At 39.7% G+C, this 20,336-nt stretch overlaps 1 protein-coding gene across 4 annotated transcripts in view; it reads right to left on the bottom strand.

Moving 5' to 3' along the window:
- RIC1 (RIC1 homolog, RAB6A GEF complex partner 1) overlaps positions 1-20,029 on the bottom strand; it is a 145,942-nt gene extending 125,913 nt beyond the window's left edge. For 3 of the 4 annotated variants that reach the window (XM_070375852.1, XM_070375855.1, XM_070375853.1), the window contains exon 1: positions 19,642-20,029. In XM_070375852.1, the coding sequence (XP_070231953.1) occupies positions 19,642-19,785 (144 nt within the window). In that variant the 5' untranslated portion in view covers positions 19,786-20,029. The remainder of the gene's footprint in view (positions 1-19,641) is intronic. The other variant, XM_005891357.2, reaches the window with a different exon arrangement.
- Positions 20,030-20,336: the final 307 nt, after the last annotated feature.

The following is a 20,336-nucleotide window of genomic DNA, read 5'->3' as shown; positions in this document are numbered from 1 at the left end:
AAAATCACATTTATAGTAGTATTGAAAACAATAAAATATTCAGAATTAAGCTTACACAAGGAAGTGAAAGGCTTGTATGCTAAAAACTACAAAATATTGCTGAAATGAAGATGCATGTAAATGGCAAGACATCTCATGTTCACAGGTTAAAAAACAATGTTAAGATGTCAATAATACCAAAGCAATTTACAGATTCAAAGTAAGCCCTATCAAAATTACACCAGTTTTTTGCAGAATCTCAAGGGACTTCAATAGCTAAAACAAGCATAAAACAGAAGAAAGTTGGAGGTCTCACACTTTCTGATTTCAAAACTTAATACAAAGCTATGGTAATCAAAATAGTACCACACTGGCATAAAGACTGACATACACAACAATGAAATACAACAGAGAGCCCAAGATTAATAGTAATACATCACATACATGGCTAAAGGATTTTCAACAAGTGCCAAAACCATTCAATGGGGGGAAAAAGTAGTGTTTTACAAATTGTACCAGGAAAACTGAATATCCACAAGGAAAAAAATAAAATTTGATCCTTATCTTACACCATATACAAAAATCAACTCAAAATGGATCACAAATCTAAACACAAGCTAAAACTATTAAAGTCTTAAAAGAAAAACACAGGACAAAAACTTCATGACTTTGGATTTGGCAATCATTTCTTGCACATGACACCAAAAGCACAGGCAACAAAAGAAAAAATAGTTAAGCTGGAATTCATCAATATTAAAAGCTTTTGGACATCAAAGGACACTATCAACAGAGTACAATGGCAACCCATATAATGGAAGAAAATGTTTGCAAATCATATATATAAGGAATTGATATTCAGAATACAGTTGACCCTTGCAATGCAGGAACTGACCCTCTGTCAAAAACCTCAGTATAACTTACCAGTGGGCCTTTCATCACTGCAGTTCCACATCTGAGAATTCAACCAACCATTGATAATGTAGTACTATAGTATTTTACTAATGAAAAACATTCACATGTTTGGGTCAGGCCAGACCCACGCTGTTCAAGGGCTAACTGTGAATACAGAATGCCAAGAACTCAACAACAAAAAGAAAGTCACATGATTTTAAAATGGGCTAAGAATTTGAAGAGACGTTTCTCCAAAGATGATACAGAAGCAACCAATAAACACATTAAAAGGTATTCAATCCAGGTGGCTCACTGGTAAACAATCCACCTTCCAATGAAGGAACTGCAAGAGACTCAGGTTTGATTCCTTGGTCTGGAAGATCCCATGGAGGAGGAAATGGCAACCCTCTCCAATAATCTTGCCAGGATAATCCTATGGACAAAGGAGCCTGGCAGGCTACGCTCCATAGGGCCACAGAGTCAGATATAAATGAGCATACACAATGACAAGTGATGTCATGTGTGTGCATGTGAGCTCAGTCACGTCCAACTCTTTATGACCCTGTGGACTATAGCCCTCCAGGCTCCTCTGTCCGTGGGATTTTCCAGGCAACAATACTGAGTGGGATGCCATTTCCTACTTTAGAGGATCTTCCCGACCAAGGGATTGAACCCACATCTCCACCGTCTCCTGCACTGCAGGCCAATTCTTTACCACTGCGTCACCATGGAAGCCTGGGAGATACAAATCAAAACCACAATGAGATACCACTTTGCACTCATTAGGATAGCTATAATTAAAAAAAAAAAAAAAAAAAAAACAGGAAAAAGAAAGTTTTGGCAAAGATGTGGGAAAATATAAACCCCTGTGTATTGCTGGTGGGAATGTAAAATGGTGCAGCCACTGTGAAAAAACCGTATGACAAAACAAAACAAAACCCCAGCAATTTCTCAAAAAATCAGACAGAGAATTACCATATGATCCAGCAATTCCACTTTGGATATATACAAGTGAATTAAAAACAGGGACTGAAACAGATATTTGTGCACTAATGTTCACAGCAGTACTATTCACAAAAAGTGAAAGCAACCCCCAAAATAATGCAATTCAAATGTTCATCAACATATGAATGGATAAACTGTAATATACACCTACAATAAAATATTATTCAGCCTTAAAAAGGTAACATATTCTGGTACATGCTATATAACATGGAAGAACCTTGAATACATTCTAAATGAATTAAGTCTATCACTAACAAACATTGTGTTTCTACAACAGGCAAATTCATAGGGAAACTAAAATGGTGGTTGCCAGGGACTGGGAAGAGGGGGAAATGGGGAATTACTGTTTATCAGAAATGGAGTTTCAATATGAAAAAGTTCTAGAAATGGATCAAAGTAATGGTTGCACAAATGTGAATATACTTAGGGCCACAGAATTATATATTTAAAAATTATTAAAATGGTAAATTTTATATTATGCATATTTTACCATTTTAAAAGCATTAAAGTAAAAAGTGGGATGAAACATTTTCTATACTTAACCGGAGTTAATTCAGAATCAACCTGAAATATATTGTAATAGATTTTTAATTGCTAGAGCAACCATCAGTAAAATAACTCAAAAAGTATGTTTATGAAATCAAAGCGATTAAAGGCATAACAGATAAACAGAAAACATCTTAAGTATAGAAAAGAAATAGCAAATTATCTAATGTAAACCCAACCACATCAATAATCATACGTGAAACAGACTAAACACTCCAATCAAAAGGCAGGAGCTGCAGCAGACTCAGGTTTGATCCCTTGGTCAGGAAGATCTCCCGGAGGAGGAAACGTCAATTTCCTCTCAATTTTACTATAAACGTGAAAATGTTCAAAAGAAAAAAATTATGGAATACAACTAATACAGTGCTTAGAAGAAAACTTAAGAGCTTAAAATGCCTACATTAAAAAAAGGGTAAAAAAAATGCCTACATTAAAAAACGTCTCAACTTAATAACCTAAGTTTTCAACCTAGCAAAAGTAAAGCAAGCTAAATCCAAAGCAAGCTGGAGAAAATAATTAAAAAAAAAAAAAATCAATGCAGAAATCAGTAAAATAGAAAACAGAAACTTAATAGATTAAGGTCAGTAAAAACAAAAGTTGTTTCTCTGTAAAGATCTAAAAAATGGATAAAATTTCAGCTAGACTGAAGAGGGAAGTCCCTTGTGATTCCGTATCAATTTTAGAATGGATTTTCATATTTCTACAAAAAGCACTGGTGGGATTGCACTGAATCTGTAGACTGCTTTTGGCAGTACAGTCCTGGCATTTCAACAACATTGTCTCCCAATCCATAAAAATGGGATGTCTTTCCATTTATTTGCATCTTCTTTCTTTCAGCAATTTTTGTAGTTCTTAGCATACGTCTTTAGCCTCTTTAATTAAGTTTCATTCTAAGTATTTCTTTATTAATATCAATTTTTTAAATTGAAATATAGTTAATTTACAAGCTGTGTATTAGCTTCAGGTATGTAGAAAAGTGACTCAGTTATATCAAGTGTACACATACACACACTCTTTTTCACAGTCTTTTCCATTATAGGTTATTACAAGACATTGAATATAGTTTCCTGTGCTAAAGAGTAGGTTCTTGTTGCTTATCTATTTTATACACAGCAGTGTGTATATGTTAATCCTGAACTCCTAATCCATTTCCCCTCACACTCTGTATTTTATTCTTTTTGATGCTACTGTGGAATGGAACTATTTCCTTAATTTCATTTTTGGATGTTCACTGTTTCTGTATAAAAATGCAACTGAATTTTGCATCTTGATTTTATGTCCTGTAATTTTGCTGAATTCATTTATTAGTTCTCACTACCAAAAAAAAAATCCTACTGAAGTAAATAAATTTTGGCAAGGCTGCAGAACAATATACAAAAATCAATTTCATATCTATGTCAGTAATGATCTGAAAATGAAACTGATAATTACATTCACAACACCATCATAGAAGATAAACACAACTTAGAAATAAGCTTAAAAAAAGTAACAGACCTGTACACTGCAAACTAAAAAAATACTGCCAACAGAAACTTTTCAAAATATAAATAAATGAAGAGACACTCATGTTTGTAAGTGTCTGATTTAGTGTCATTTCCTGAAAAATCCCAGCAAGGTTTTTCTTTCTTTCTTTTGTAGAAACTGACAAAGACTCTAAAATCTATATAGAATTGCAAAAGACTTAGAATAGGCAAAATAATTTTGAAAACAAGAAGTAGGACTTTCACCAACGTGCTATAAAAGCTCCAGTGTGATGATGCTTGTACAATGATAGACATACTGATCAACAGAACAGAAAATACAGAAATAAACCCTTACATTTATGGTCAATAGATTTCCGACAAATATTCCAATGCAATTCAATAGTGAAAAGAGTTTTTCTAACAAATAACGCTAAAGCAATTGGATCTATATGTAAAAACAGAAACTGATCTTAGATCTTTACCTGAAACCACTCATGATAATCAACTCAAAACATCTGACAGACCTATGTATAAGAGTTCAGATGATAACACTTATAAAAGAAAATGCAGAACATGTTTGTGATCTTGTACTGGCAAAAGGTTTCTTAGATAGGACACAAAAAGCATGACTCATAAAAGAAATGATAATCCAGACTTCACCAAAACCAAACTTTTTCTCTTCAGAGGGCCCTATTAAGAAACTGAGAAGACAAATACAGACTGTGATAAAATATATGCAAGGCATATCTAATGAAGAATTTGCATCTAGAATATATAAAGAACTCTTACAACTGAATGAGACAAATGCTCCAATTTAAAAAAAAGGAATGGGCAAAGCATGTGGGTGGACATTTCATCAAATGAGGCACACAAATAGCTAATAAGCACATGAAAAGATGCTAAACATTTTTAGTTATCAGGAAGATACAAATTAAAGTCACAATGAGCTATCACTACAAAGCCACTAAATAGCTGTAACAAAAAGACTGACAATAATAAATATTAACAAGAATGTGGAGAAACACAAACCTTGATATACTGCTGTTGGGAACATAAAATTTTATAGCTACATTGGAACATCTTGGCATTTTCCTAAAAAGCTAAACACAAACTTAACAAATGACCTAGCAGGTCCACTCTTAGGTATCTCCCCAAAAGACATGATAATATATAACTGGGGAAAAAAAAAGTATACAGAGATGTTTATAGTAGCATTATTCACAATGGTTCCAAATTAGAAACAATCTAAATATCCATCAATTGATGAATGGACTACTGGAAATGGACTACAATGGAATACAATTATTCCATTGTATATCCATACAATGGAATAATATTCAGCAATAAAAAGGTATACCACAAAAGCGTTATACTAAATGAAAGTCAGACACAAGACCAAATATTATATGGTTATGTTTACATGAAATTTACAGGAAAGCGAAATCCAAAGAGACAAAAGGCAGTCAATAATTTTCTGGGGCTGGAGGGGGAGCAGAAACTGAATGCAAATGAGCACAGTACTTTTGAGGTTGCTATCAATGCTCTTTAAACTAGATAGTAATGATGATTGCACAACTCTACTAATTTACTAAAAATCATGGCACACTTACGGGATGTATTTTATACACCTCAATAAAACTGAAAATTAAGCTACAGTAAATTCTACAGTATAGCTACAATAATATCCAAAATTTTATTTGCAAATTTAGGTATGATTTATGACTGAAATAAGACAAATTACTTGAGGAGACAGGTTTAAGCAAAGCTTAAAAGAAATGTGAGATACCTTGACTTCAACCAATTGATGCTTGCTAGTCAATTAAAAAAAAAAAAACTGTCTCACCCTGTGGCAAGTCTGAATTCTAGAACACTTTAAAAAGATTAAATTATAAATTCATCACTTGCCCCTTGGAAGGAAAGCTATGACAAACCTAAACAGCATATTAAAAAGCAGAGACATCATTTTGCTGATAATGACTATGGCTTTTCCAGTAGTCATGTACGGATGGGAGAGTCGGACCATAAAGAAGGCTGAGTGCCAAAGAATTGATGCTTTTGAACTCCAGTACTGGAGAAGACTTTTGAGAGTCCCTTGATCAGCAAGGAGATCAAACCAGTCAATCCTAAAGGAAATCAGTCCTGAATATTCATTGGAAAGACTGATGCTGAAGCTCCAACACTTTGGCCACCTGACGCGAAGGGCTGATTCACTGGAAAAGACACTGATGCTGGCAAAGATTGAGAGCAGGAGGAGAAGGGGATGACAGAGGATGAGATGGTTTTGACAGCATCACTGACTCAATGGACATGAGTTTGAGCAAACTCTGGGAGACAGTGCAGGACAAGGAAGCCTGGCATGCTACAGTCCACTTAGCAACTGAACAACAAAATTTATTCTAATTTGATAAACTGCATAATAAATACTTTATCTAGCAGTAAATGGAATGCTATGAATGCAATATTTTCTATACCACCATTTTAGGAGACATATAAACACTGTATTAAATATTTAATCATATGTGAGAAAATAAACTTTTTCAATTACTCAGTCCTTTCGACTTTGGTAAGGAGGAAACCTGTATGAGGGGATAGTGTACTTCTAACCATCTCTCACGTAATCTGCAAACTGCCCTTCTCAAGGCAAGGGTAAGAGCCTTTGGCAAGAAACTAGTTTTTCATAACATTCATTTTGCTCCTCACGAGTAACCCTCTATTCACACAAGTGATGCTAACTTTCCATGAATAATGATGATATAAATTATTTTGAAAGAGAACTTTAAGTCTAAAAGTTAGGCTGTACAGGTTACTCTGAGGAAAGGACAAACATCATGAGTTGTTAAGAACCTAAATTCAGCAAACTTTGCTTCCCATGATGTAAATCACACAGTCCATAGTAAACTCAGAATCAACATTCACAAGTAAAATGGATTGCTTCAATAATTCACAAGCACTGAAGATGAGCAAAATGTCTTTACTTAGATGTTTTTATTCTGCTTCATTTGTGTGACCTTCTTTTTCCATTGTTGTTTAGTTGCTAAGTTGTCTCCGACTCTTCTGCAATCCCACATACTGTAACCACCAGGCTCCTCTGTCCATGGGATTGCCATTTCCTTCTGCAGGGGATCTTTCTGATCCAGGGATTGAACCTGTGTCTCCTGCATTAGCAGGAGGATTCTTTACCACTGAGCCACCAGGAAAGACGCTATATACCAAATACCCATCCTAAAAGCCTGATTTTTCCTGGACTTCAAATGCCATTATTCGTACTATTTTGCTGTTGCTGCTACTTCTTTACCATGTATACGCTATCCAAACAGCAGCCAGCCACTACTAAAACTTAAGTTGTATCACATCACACTAAAACCCTTCAAATGGCCCCCCATCTTGCTTGTTAAAAGCCAAGTCCTCACAATGGCCTATAACGCTCTGCATCATCAGTGCACGTCCCTATGCCTCACCCCCAACCTTGTCTCTGACATATTTCTTAATATCCTCTTTACTCATTTTACTCCAGCCACACTGACTTTCCACTCTTCTACTATACTGGTGTCACAGCATTCAGTTCCTTCCTCAGAACCTTTGGACTTGGCATCACCCTTACCTGAAAAAAAATCCAATCCAAGATGGCGGAGTAAGGACGTGCGCTCATCTTCTGCGAGAACTCCAAAATTACAACTCACTGCTGAACAACCATTGACAGGATAATGCTGGATCCCACCAAAAAAAGATACCCCATGTCCAAGGGCAAAGGCAAAGACCCAGCAAGACGGTAGGACGGGCGAAACTGCATTTAGAATCAAAACCCATACCTACCAGAGACACTCAGAGGACTCAAACAAAACCTTGTGCGCACCAGAAGATGCCACAGAGACTGAGCCAGATCTGCCTTTGAGTGTCTGAGTGGCTCCTGCGGAAGTATGAGTCAGCAGTGGCCTTCCGCAAGTGCAGGGGCTCTGGGTGCAGCAGACCTGGGTATGGCATAAGCCCTCTTAGAGAAGGACACCATTAACCCCACGGTACAGCCGCCAGAACTTACACAGGACTGGAGAAAAAGACTCGTGGAGGGCACAGACAAAACCTTGTGTGCGCTAGGAGAAAGGAGCATGACGCCACAAGAGATAGACCCAGATGTGCCCGTGAGTGTCCTGGAGTCTCTGGCAGAGTTGTCGGTTGACGGTGGCCTGCTGCAGGGTCGGGGCACTGAGTGCCGCAGTGTATCGCCATTATCTTCATTTCTTCCACCATAGTTTGGCCTCAGGTCAAACATCAGGGAGGGAACACAGTCCCAAAACAGAAAATTGGAGTAAGGATTTACAGAGCATGACCCTGCACATCAGAACAAGACCCAGTTTCCCCCAGTCAGTCTCTAACATCAGGAAGCTTCCATAAGCCCCTTATCCATCAGAGGGCAGACAGAAGGAAAACCACAATCACAGAAAACTAATCAAACTGATCACATAGCCTTGTCTAACTCAATGAAACTATGAGCCATGCCGTGGAGGGGCACCCAAGACAGACAGGTCATGGTGGAAAGTTCTGAAAAAACATGGTCCAATGGCGAAGGGAATGGTAAACCACTTCAGTATTCTTGCCTTGAGAACCCCATGAACAGTATGAAAAGGCAAAAAGATAGGACACTGAAAGAGGAACTCCCCAAGTCAGCAGGTGCCCAATATGCTACTGGAGAACACTGGAGAAATAACTCCAGAAACAATGAAAAGACAAAGCCAAAGCAAAAACAACACACAGTTATGGATGTGACTGGTGATGGAAGTAAAGTCCAATGCTCTAAAGGACAATATTGCACAGGAACCTAGAATGTTAGGTCCAATCAAGGTAAATTGGAAGTGGTCAAACAGAAGATGGCAGTAGCGAATATCGACATTTTAGGAATCAGTGAACTAAAATGGGACTGGAATGGGTGAATTTAACTCAGATGACCATTAAATCTACTACTGTGGACAAAAATCCCTTAGAAGAAATGGAGTAGCCCTTGTTGTCAACAATAGAGTCTGAAATGCATTTCTTGGGTGAAACCTCAAAAACGACAGAATGATCTCTGTTCGTTTCCAAGGTAAACCATTCAGTATCACAGTAAGCCAAGTCTATGCCCCAACCAGTAATGCTGAAGAAGCTGAACGGTTCTATAAAGTGAAACTGAAAGTCACTCAGTCGTGTCTGACTCTTTGCGACCCCATCAACCATTCATGGAATTCTCCAGACCAGAATACTGGAGTGGGTAGCCTTTCCCTTCTCCAAGGGATCTTTCCAACCCAGGGAGCAAACCCAGGTCCCCCGCATTGCAGGCGGATTCTTTACCAGCTGAGCCACAAGAGAGGCCCAAGAACAGTGGAGTGGGTAGCCTAGCCCTTCTCCAGGGGATCTTTTGGACAGGAATCAAACCAGGGTCTCCCACATCGCAGGCAGATTCTTTACCAACTGAGCTATCAGGGAACGGTTCTATGAAAACCTACAAGACCTTCTAGAACTAACACTCCCCAAAAAATGTCCTTTTCATTATAGGGCACTGGAATACAAAAGTAGGGAGTCAAGAGATTACCTGGAGTAACAGGCAAATTTAGCCCTGGAGAACAAAATGAAGCAGGGCAAAGGCTAAGAGAGTTTTGCCGAGAGAACGCACTGGTCATAGCAAACACCCTCTTCCAACAACACAAGAGAAGACTCTACACATGGACATCACCAGATGGTCAATACTGAAATCAGACTGATTATATTCTTTGCAGCCAAAGATAAGAGAAGTTCTATACAGTCAGCAAAACAAGATGGGGAGCTGACTGGCTCAGATCATGAACTTCTTATTGCCAAATTTAGACTTAAAGGAAGTAGGGAAAACCACTAGACCATTCAGGTATGACCTAAATTAAACCCCTTATAATTATACAGTGGAAGTGACAAATAGGTTCAAGGGATTAGATCTGATATTCAGAGTCCCTGAAGAACTATGGCCGGAGGTTCATGACATTGTACAGGAGGCAGGGATCAAGACCATCCCCAAGAAAAAGAAATGCAAAAAGGCAAAATGGTTGTCTGAGGAGGCCTTACAATAGCTGTGAAAACAAGAGAAGCAAAAGGCAAAGGAGAAAAGGAAAGATATACCCAGTTCCAAAGAATAGCAAGGAGAGAAAAGAAAGCCCTCCTCAGTGATCAATGCAAAGAAATAGAGGAAAACAATAGAATGGGAAGGACTAGAGATCTCTTCGAGATCTTTCTCTTTGAGAAAATCAGAGATACCAAGGGAACATTTCATGCAAAGATGGGCACAATAAAGGACAGAAATGGTATGACCCTAACAGAAGCACGAGATATTAACAGGTGGCAACAACACACATAAGAACTCTACAGAAAAGATCTTCATGACCCAGATAACCATGATGGTGTGATCACCCACCTGGAGCCAGACATCCTGGAATGCGAAGTCAAGTGGGCCTGAGAAAGCATCACTGCGAACAAAGCTAGTGGAGGTGATGGAATTCCAGTTGAGCTATTTCAAATCCTGAAAGATGATGCTGTGAAAGTGCTGCACTCAATATGCCAGCAAATTTGGAACTCTACAGTGGCCATAGGACTGGAAAAGGTCACTTTTCATTCCAATCTCAAAGAAAGAAAATGTCAAAGCATGTTCAAACTACCGCACAATTGCACTCATCTCACAGGCTACCAAAGTAATGCTCAAAATTCTCCAAGCCAGGCTTCAACAGTACATGAACTATGGACTTCCAGATGTTCAAGCCGGATTTAGAAAAGGCAGAGGAACCAGAGATTAAATTGCCAACAGCCGCTGGATCATCGAAAAAGCAGAGTTCCAGAAAAACATCTACATCTGCTTTATTGACTATGCCACAGTCGTTGACTGTATGAATCACAACAAACTGTGGAAAATTCTTCAAGAGATGGGAATACCAGACCACCTTACCTGCCTCCTGAGAAATCTGTATGCAGATCAAGAAGCAAAAGTTAGAACTGAACATGGGACAACAGTTCAGTTTAGTCGCTCAGTTGTGTCCAACTCTTTGCGACCCCATGGACTACAGCACAATAGGCTTCCCTGACCATCACCAACTCCAAGAGCTTACACAAACTCATGTCCATCGAGTCAGTGATTCCATCTAACCATCTCATCCTCTGTCATCCCCTTCTCCTCCTGCCTTCATTCTTTCCCAGCCATCAGGGTCTTATCAAGTGAGTCAGATCTTCACATCAGGTTGCCAAAGTATTGCAGTTTCAGCTTCAGCATCAGTCCATCCAATGAATATCAGGACTGATTTCCTTCAGGATGGACTGATTTGATTTCCATACTGTCAAAGGGATTCTCAAGAGTCTTCTCCAACACCACAGTTCAAAAGCATCAATTCTTTGGCGCTTAACTTTCTTTATAGTACAACTCTCACATCCATAAAAGACTACTAGAAAAACCATAGCTTTGACTAGATGGACCTTTGTTGGCAAAGTAATGTTTCTGCTTTTTAATATGTTGTCTAAGTTGGTCATAGCTTTTCTTCCAATGAGCAAGCATCTTTTAATTTCATGGCTGCAGTCACCATCTGCAGTGATTTTGGAAACCAAAAAAAATAAAGTCTTTCACTGTTTTCATTGTTTCCCCATCTATTTGCCATGAAGTGATGGGACCAGATGCCATGATCTGTTTTCTGAATGTTGAGTTTTAAGCCAACTTTTTCACTGTTTTTGGACTGTGTTGGTGGAGAAGGCTCTTGAGAGTCCCTCAGACTGCAAGTAGATCAAACCAGTCAATCCTCAAGGAAATCAGTTGTGAAGATTCATCCAAAGTACTGATGCTGAAGCTGAAGCTCCAATACTTTGGGTACCTGATGCCAAGAGCTGACTCATTGGAAAAGACCCTGATGGCTGGGAAAGATTGAAGGCAGGAGAAAGGGACGACAGAGGATGAGATGGTTGGACGGCATCACCGACTAGATGGACATGAGTTTGAGCAGCCTCCTGAAGTTGGTGAAGGACAGGGAAGCCAATGTATTGCAGTCCATGGGGTTGCAAAGTGTTGGACACGACTGAGCAACAGAACTGAAGTTACCTGAAATGTTCTTCTCTCAGATACCTACGTGGCTTGGTCACTTAGTTCTTTAAGGTCTGTGCTGAAATGCAACCTCCCTAAGGAGGCTTTCTCCAACCATCTTTAGCTAAAATAACAATGCCACACGAACATTCCCTGACAGCCTTACTCTGCTCTTCTCCATGGCACTCATTATATTGACATATGGATATGTTTGCTGCCTGTCTCCCCTCACCAAAGCAGAAGCTTCATGCAGGCAGGAACTGTTTCTGTGTACTGCTGACATCCTGGCACCAGTGTCTGGCAGAGTAAGTATTTAAATTTTATTTTACTGTGTTTGCATCAAAACTTTTCAAACTTTGCTAGTAGTGCCTGTATAGTGGGAAGTTAAACAGGGACTCAAGGCTTCTAGAAATGTATATTCTCCAGCTTTCATGGATTGGCACTAGAGACTCCCAACAAGTAGTTCCACTTTAGGTCTACGTTCCATTTCACTAGGATCTGAAGTAAGAGGAGGGGAATCCAGTCACTAAAATCTCTTCCACTACACTGACCATCAGCACTGAACTCCTTCCTCTCCATCTCACCTCAAGGTCCTCTTTTCTCACAGGAAAGTCAGGGGTCCCTGTAATACTGTGCCATAACTTGCACAAAAGGTTTTGGGGTTGTAGTCAACCCAGGCTTACTACATTTCAGTCTTAGAACCAGCCCACACCAAATCTCTTCAGAGTGCAGGTGATAACCAGAAAAGAAAGCCTTCTCAATCACAGACTTGAATCTTATAGAAGCTTTTATTTCAGTGATTAAAAGATGCAGTAAATGGAAACTATACTGATTGACATTAAGCATGCACCTCTACTGATGCTGCTGTTAGTTTCTGACTGGCCCTAATCTTAATTTTTTTTATTTGGGAACATCGTTATTTTGGACCCTGATATACAGGGTAAGTTAATTTCTTCCTTGTGGCAATTTAGTATGAAAATTATGTTCACTGGCTAGATACCTTTAACTAAAGGCTGCTAGACTCTCAGGCAACTTGTACTACTTTGAGACCATACTTTAGATAAATAAGTGAATCACAGACTAAAGGAGAGAGATAATCTAGAAAGCTGAAATGTAGTGTATGAATATTCCATACATTTTTTCCAGTACTGAGAGTCAAACACTAGATAAGGAGGCAAACACTAGATAAGGCGGCCTATAGTGAAGAACCAAATTACTCTTCCCCCACCGTTGCCCTTTCTGAGACACGCAAAGATGTTTACTGATCTCAAAAATCTGAAATAAATCCACACAAATAACAGATTACCTATCCCTGGTGGCTCAGTCGGTAAAGAATCCGCCTGGAATGTGGAAGACCTGGGTTCGATCCCTGGGTTGGAAAGATCCCCAGGAGAAGCCAATGGCAACCCATTCCAGTATTCTCGCCTGGAGAATCCCCATGGACACAGAAGCCTGGTGGGCTGCAGTCCATGGGGTTGCAAAGAGTCAGACATGACTGAAAAACTAAAAGCACACACACGTGGTCCCACTACCAAATTATAGATCACATCAATATAAATATACATTGGGAACAAGGAGTTCAACTGGCTATATATAATACTGCACAGTAATTTAAGTTCCGGCAAGCTGCAGATTACCCAATAATTAAAGAAAGACCCTTTATAAGGTAGCACTTCCACTACCACCCCTGCCCAGCTTTAATGAGATACAATTCGCATAAACACTGTTTAAGATGTACAACATGTTGATTTGATGCCCTTATACATTGCAAAAAGATTACCACCAGTCTTAGCTAACACATGCATCATGTTACATAATTACCATTTCTTTTTTTGTAGAGAAAAAACTGAAAATCTACTCTCATCTAAGCAACTTTCAAGCATATAATACAGTATTATCAACTATAATCACCATGCTGTACATGAACTTATTCAGTTTACAGCTTGAAGTTTACGCTCTCCTATCAACATCTCCCCTTTTCCACCACTCCCTAGCCCCTCATATCCACCATTCTAGTATGTTTCTATCCATTTCGCTTTTTCAGATTGCATATATGTAAGTGATATATACATAATTTCTCTTTGACTTATTTCACTTAGCATAATGCCTTCTAGGTCCTTCCATATATGCTGCAAATAGTTTAAGATGTCCTTTCTCACGGCTAAACAATATTCCATTATGCATATAAACTACATCTTCTTTATCCATTCATCCATTGACAGATACTTAGGTTACTTCCACATCTTGGCTATTATGAATAACGTACTATTTTTCTAATATAATTTGGGCTGGGTATAATAAAAAAGCATTTAATTAACCTTAACTTTTATAACCCTAATACAATTTTTTCTGATTTTAAGTTGTAATTTAATATCATCACATTTTTAAAGTTACATGTCAACATTTAAAAATCTTCAAATTATTAAAACTTGAAAAAAGTATGTGTTATGCATAGGACAGATATCTTAAATTATTTTTAAAATGCTTACTAAACATCTTTGTGCAAAACATAAATACAAAATAAGATTACTTATAAATTAACATAATATTGTAAATCAATTATACTTCAATTTAAAATAAATTAAGATCACTTGTGCTCTCCAGAAACTTACAATCCAGTTGGAAAAATAAACCAAGTGTGAAAAACTACACTACAAACAGTACTGTTCATCAAAAACAATGAACTCAATGAATAACAGTGTTCATCAAAAACAATTATAGTAAATAAAGAATGACTCAGAGCACGATTTCAACAGAAGCTAAGGTTTGGGTAATATTCTGATAGGCAGAGACAGGGCAAGAGAGCATTCCAAGAGAGGAAAGTCTCTGATATTAAACCAAGGAGTTTTTGAACTTCATCCTTTAACCAACAGTGAACCCTAAATGACTTCCAAGCAGTGGGTTTATAAGGAAGGCTCTTTGGAGGCATTAACAAAATAGGGTTGAAAGCGTGAGAAATGAGAGAGCTGGAAAAAATACAGGTACAAATTGTTGGGTTAACCAAAAAGTTTGTTTGAGTTTTTCCATGACATCTTAACCACACACCTGATTGAATATCTGTCTCATTGTTTTCCATTATTAGTACACAGCAAAAAGAGGATAAGTTTTCACTCAGGGTGCTCAAAGACAATTTATTATATTTCATAAGTCCAGTAATTCTACCTATTTCACCTTTTTATTAGCAGTGATAACTCACAAAATTTTCATTTATATTAACATACTAGCATCTTTGAACATAATGTTTTTCTCTCACATACAATATGTCCCCTTAATCCTTTTCATACGCTGCCTATTGATACTATCTTTTTCACAGAAAGTGTTCATATATTTAAAATAATCAATGACCTGAAAATTAAGATAAGATTAATTTAGAATTACAGCATTCTAAAGTATCATTCTGTGGTTCACAGAGACTTTTATAGTCACAGTTAAGTAGTATATTAAAGGAATAATTCTAGGCTCTCTGATACAGTACAAAACACAATTTATCTCCTACAACCCCCATGTCAATCATAAATCATAATGTGCTTTAAACAGCAGCTTCATCTTCAAAGCTGAAATCAGTCCTTTTACAATACCCTTGGCAGAAATACATCAACTGCTCCATCAAGTAACTCGCATCTCTAGCACCTCAATCTAACAGACATACCAAAACTTTTTGGAGTCCCCTTTTTTGGTTCCAAAATATATGAATGATCTCTGTTGTAAATTCAAGTAGTTTAAAACTCCTAAGTAGAATCACTAAGTAGAGAAAGCAAATTTACACCAACACGTTACAATGAAAATGAGTCACACCCTCACACTAAAAATGAAATCAAAAGCAAAATGACTATCGACAGAAACTCTTAGTTATCAACACATCTAAAAAGCACTCTACTACACTTCTCAAATTTGAAGTCAGGAAAGAATTTTGAAGAGATATGACTGTAACACTCGGATCCCAAACAGCTACATACGGTATACAACAGTCACTATAAGAGGTACATAAAAGCTCACTAGAAGACCCACAAAATACACACGTTATTCTTAGAGATTTTATTTTACTGTTTTCATAGCCTCATGTCTAATCAACACTTTCCAGGCAGCTATTCTTTTAGACATTAAAATAAATAAAAAAATTAACAGCCAGACTATTAAATGCACGTTCCTCCCACAAGGCTAGTTTTCTCTTTTTAAAAATGCATTCCTCCTAAGTGAATTTAACTTACTAAAAGAGCCCTAACAAAATTTTAAGAAAGCAAATTGTATTATATCCTCACATCTTTTTGAGCATGTTTTTCCATGTCTCTAAATGCCCTCAAGCTGCTTTTAAGACCTCAAATTCCATAAAACCCTTCTTCAGATCTTCAAAATTCTCTTTATTCTGTAAAATTACTTGCATATACAATGTCTCCAAAATCAAAGCTTTCATGTTCTCATGCAAACATTTTAAACCCATTCACTCTAAATTACATAGGAACGACTGATAGCTACTCAATTTAGCTAGAGGTATTTTCACTTTAAAAGAAGTTTGTTAACTTAACTTACATAGGTTTAACTTACATAGTTTAAGTTTAGAAATTTAAAAAATCAAAACAAACACTGGAGTCTGGCACCTGTTTCCCCATTCACCCAGTTATAAACTTTAAAATCATCTCATCCGATACTTGATTTCTAAAGTGACGATGATGTCAAGAGTTCATAGCTAACCGTAAGTCAACTTACAGTACCATGGAGCCTCCTCGAACGTATTCCTGAATTTCCTTTCACATACTTCTGAACCCATACACCCTGTACAACCTAAATTTTTGCACAATCTTAATGATAGTGGCCCCGGCAATCTATGAGCACCATTGGAATTTGAAGGAAAGGGGTATGACCAGTTTTACGTTGACCAGGACTGCCGTAGATTTGTTTAGTATCTAAGTCCAAAAGCAAAACAAAACACACACAAAAAACCCTGATATTCTCAATATTCACAATATCCCTAAGACAGTCAAGGAACATTTTTGTTTCTTTTACAGATAAATAAAGTAGTCTACAGGCTTCTGGTCTATTCTTCCTTCATATTAAGTTTATGCTGTGTACTGCACTTAGTCACTGTCATGTCTGACAGTGACCCCATGGACTGCAGCCCACCAGGCTTTTCTGTCCATGGGGATTCTCCAGGCAAGAATATTAAGAATGGGTTGCCATGCCCTCCTCCAGGGGATTTTCCCAACCTAGGGATCACACCCACATCTCCTGCATTGCAGGTGGATTCTTTACCAACTGAGCCACCTGGGAAGCCCAAGAATACTAATGTGGGTAGCCTTTCCCTTCCCCAGGTGATCTTCCCAACCCAGGAATCGAACCGGAGTCTCCAGCATTGCCAGACGATTCTCTACCAACTGAGCTATGAGGGAAGCCCATATTAAGTTTCAGTTTAGTTCAGCCACTCAGTCGAGTCAGACTCTTAGCGACCCCATGAATTACAGCACGCCAGGCCTCCCTGTCCATCACCAACTCCCGGAGTTCACTGAGACTCACATCCATCGAGTCAGTGATGCCATCCAGCCATCTCATCCTCTGTCATCCCCTTCTCCTCCTACTCCCAATCCTTCCCAGCATCAGAGTCTTTTCCAATGAGTCAACTCTTCACATGAGGTGGCCAAAGTACTGGAGTTTCAGCTTTAGCATCATTCCCTCCAAAGAACACCCAGGACTGATCTCCTTCAGAATGGACTGGTTGGATCTCCTTGCAGTCCAAGGGACTCTCAAGAGTCTTCTCCAACACCACAGTTCAAAAGCATCAATTCTTCGGCGCTCAGCTTTCTTCACAGTCCAACTCTCATATCCATACATGACCAATGGAAAAACCACAGCCTTGACTAGACAGACCTTTGTTGGCAAAGTAATGTCTCTGTTTTTGAATATGCTATCTAAGTTGGTCATAACTTTCCTTCCAAGGAGTAAGCGTCTTTTAATTTCACGGCTGCAATCACCTAAAATTAAGTTGTGTTAGTCGCTCAGTCCTGTCTGACTCTCTGTGACTCAATGAACTACAGTCTGCCAGGCTCTACTGTCCATGGAATCCTCCAGGCAAGAATAGTGGAGTGGGTAGCCATTCCCTCCTCCAGGGGATTTTCCTGACCCAGGGATCGAATCCGAGTCTCCTGCATTGCAGGCAGATTCTTCACCGTCTAAGCCACCAGGCGTTGGGTGATAAAATTAAGTTAGGCCTGTCCTTTATGGAGTTAAGGAAAGTTGTATTTCAGGCTTTACAGTTTGTTACATTAGAGTGAAATTATGAACTAAAGTTAAGAAGGCAATTTAAAATTCACCTAATTTTTTTATATGCCTTAAAAATAATATATACAAACAAAAAAAGAAATTACTCAAGTGGTATACATGATGTAAATGAATTAGTATCTCATTTAAGAACCAGATGATATGCAATACATAAAAACATGCAATCAAGCACCAGACAGAAGTGTCACATTGCTGTTTTGTGACAACAAAACAACACAAAGCCCTGTTTTGTTCTGAGACGTATTTAAAAATTAACCAAAACTTAATGGCAAACACTATAATTTAAAACCTAATTATTACAGTCATATAAAAGATACCAGAAATACCTAAATCTCATCATTACTTTTACCAGGGCTGTGTGTGAGGATAGTCAAAGCATAGACAGGCATTCAAATAGTCACACAGATGTGACAGTTTTAACTAATTTGATTAAACCCAGTATTTCACATGTATCTAACAAAGCTAAGATCAAAACCTATTTCCACCTGGTAAAAATCAGCTTTCAAGGCATAACAACTTCACTCTGACATACACTAGCACCGCCTTCTCTTGGGAAGGTGGGGGAAAATTTTTATACTCTATTCTGTTGCTTATAAACAGACCTGTAGCAGCGTTCAAGGAAAATAAGGAAACCCACCAGCTATTTTTTAAGTTATTCTTTCAACCACTCACTAATTAGATACAAGAAATAAAAAAGCACGATTCACAGAAAGCAAAAACAGAACACTGGTTCAAGCGCTTCCCAAATCTTATTACTTCCAGGTGCGAATACCAAGAGGCAAGCGGAGAGATTGAGTCCCACTTCCGCTCCTACTAACCCCTCTATAACTCTCTACAGAAGAGTCCAAGAGCTGCAGAGAAAATAACTGACCTAAAAGTGGAGAGATGTTAGGGTAAGGCGAGGAATTGGGTTACCAGACCTTCAGTATTAACAACAACAAAAAAAAAAACTCTGGCTGTAGTTGTAGAAATGTTATCACCGCATGTCAAGTCTGGCACTGACTGGGTAAAGCCCAACAGGCTTTCCCCAACTTCAAAACAATGGTCTTTAAAGCAAGGTAGGACTAGGAACACAACAGCGGCCAGATTCCTAGTTGTGGAAAGTTTAACCAAATTTGTTCCTCGGCGAAAGGGGGAAGAGAGAGGAAGGAAAATCTGGGCTCGGCCGAAGGAGCGCGTGGGGTCCGCACTGTGCGCGGCCGCCGGCCCAACGCAGGGAGGTGCAGGGATTTGGGGCAGCAGCGACGGCATCCCCCCCGGAGCCCTGGCCAGAGGACGTGTCCAGATCCGGGGGTTCGCGCAACCAAGGAGGTGGAACAAGGAGGGCGAAGACGAGTGGGTCTGGTGCGAAGGGGCAGGGGTCCCAGGCTCTGGGTGGAAGTTGGGGGCGGGATGGTGCCGGGAAGCCGGGAGGAAGAGGCGAGAGGCTCTACTTACCCGACTGTACCAGATGCTGAGGCGAGCTGGGGCCAGTACGGCGAAGAAAGTCCTCTGGGGGTCGGACTGAACGTGGAAAGGCGCCTCGGCCGGGCTCCCCAAAGGGCAGAGCAGCCTCTTGGGCCAGCCGCTCAGGAAATACATGGTCCGCGCGGAGCCTCAGACGCCGCGGCGCCAGGCGGCCCCCGGCCCCGTCCGTCACACTCAGCGGCCCAGGGTCGGACGCCCGTCTCCCACACCGCCACCGGCCGAGTCGGCGGCGGCGCCGGTGGCAGCTCCGGGCATCTGCCCTCTGGCCGGGCCGGGCCAGGCCGACACAACGCTAAGTGACGAAGGCACCCCAGAGCAGACGGGGCCCAGTGTGGGGGTAGGAGGGGGAGGGAGAGTCTGGATGGAGAGGGGGCGGGAGGAGCTGGAAGTCCCGCCCCGGCCCTGGCCCCGCCCCTTCCTCGGGCCGCACTGGCGTCACCACGCAGCGCCGCGTGTGTCTTGCCTGTGAGGGCTGCTGCGCGCGTGCGTACTGGAGATAATTTTCACTCCCCTCTGCTGTCTGAAACTCCGCCTTGGGCTTCAGCTCAACACGCATGCGCCTAGCCCTGCTCTGGCTCCTCTGCGCCTCACAGTTGCTAAGTAGGCTGTATAGTCAAGGCTAGCAGGCAGGACTAATGCCTGAGACTCGGCGACAAGTGGGCCGA

This window comes from Bos mutus, chromosome 8 (assembly GCF_027580195.1).
Source record: "Bos mutus isolate GX-2022 chromosome 8, NWIPB_WYAK_1.1, whole genome shotgun sequence".
Lineage (NCBI taxonomy): Eukaryota > Metazoa > Chordata > Mammalia > Artiodactyla > Bovidae > Bos > Bos mutus.
The sequence above is the reverse complement of the archived record's forward strand: the minus strand, read 5'-3'. Positions and strand labels throughout refer to the sequence as shown.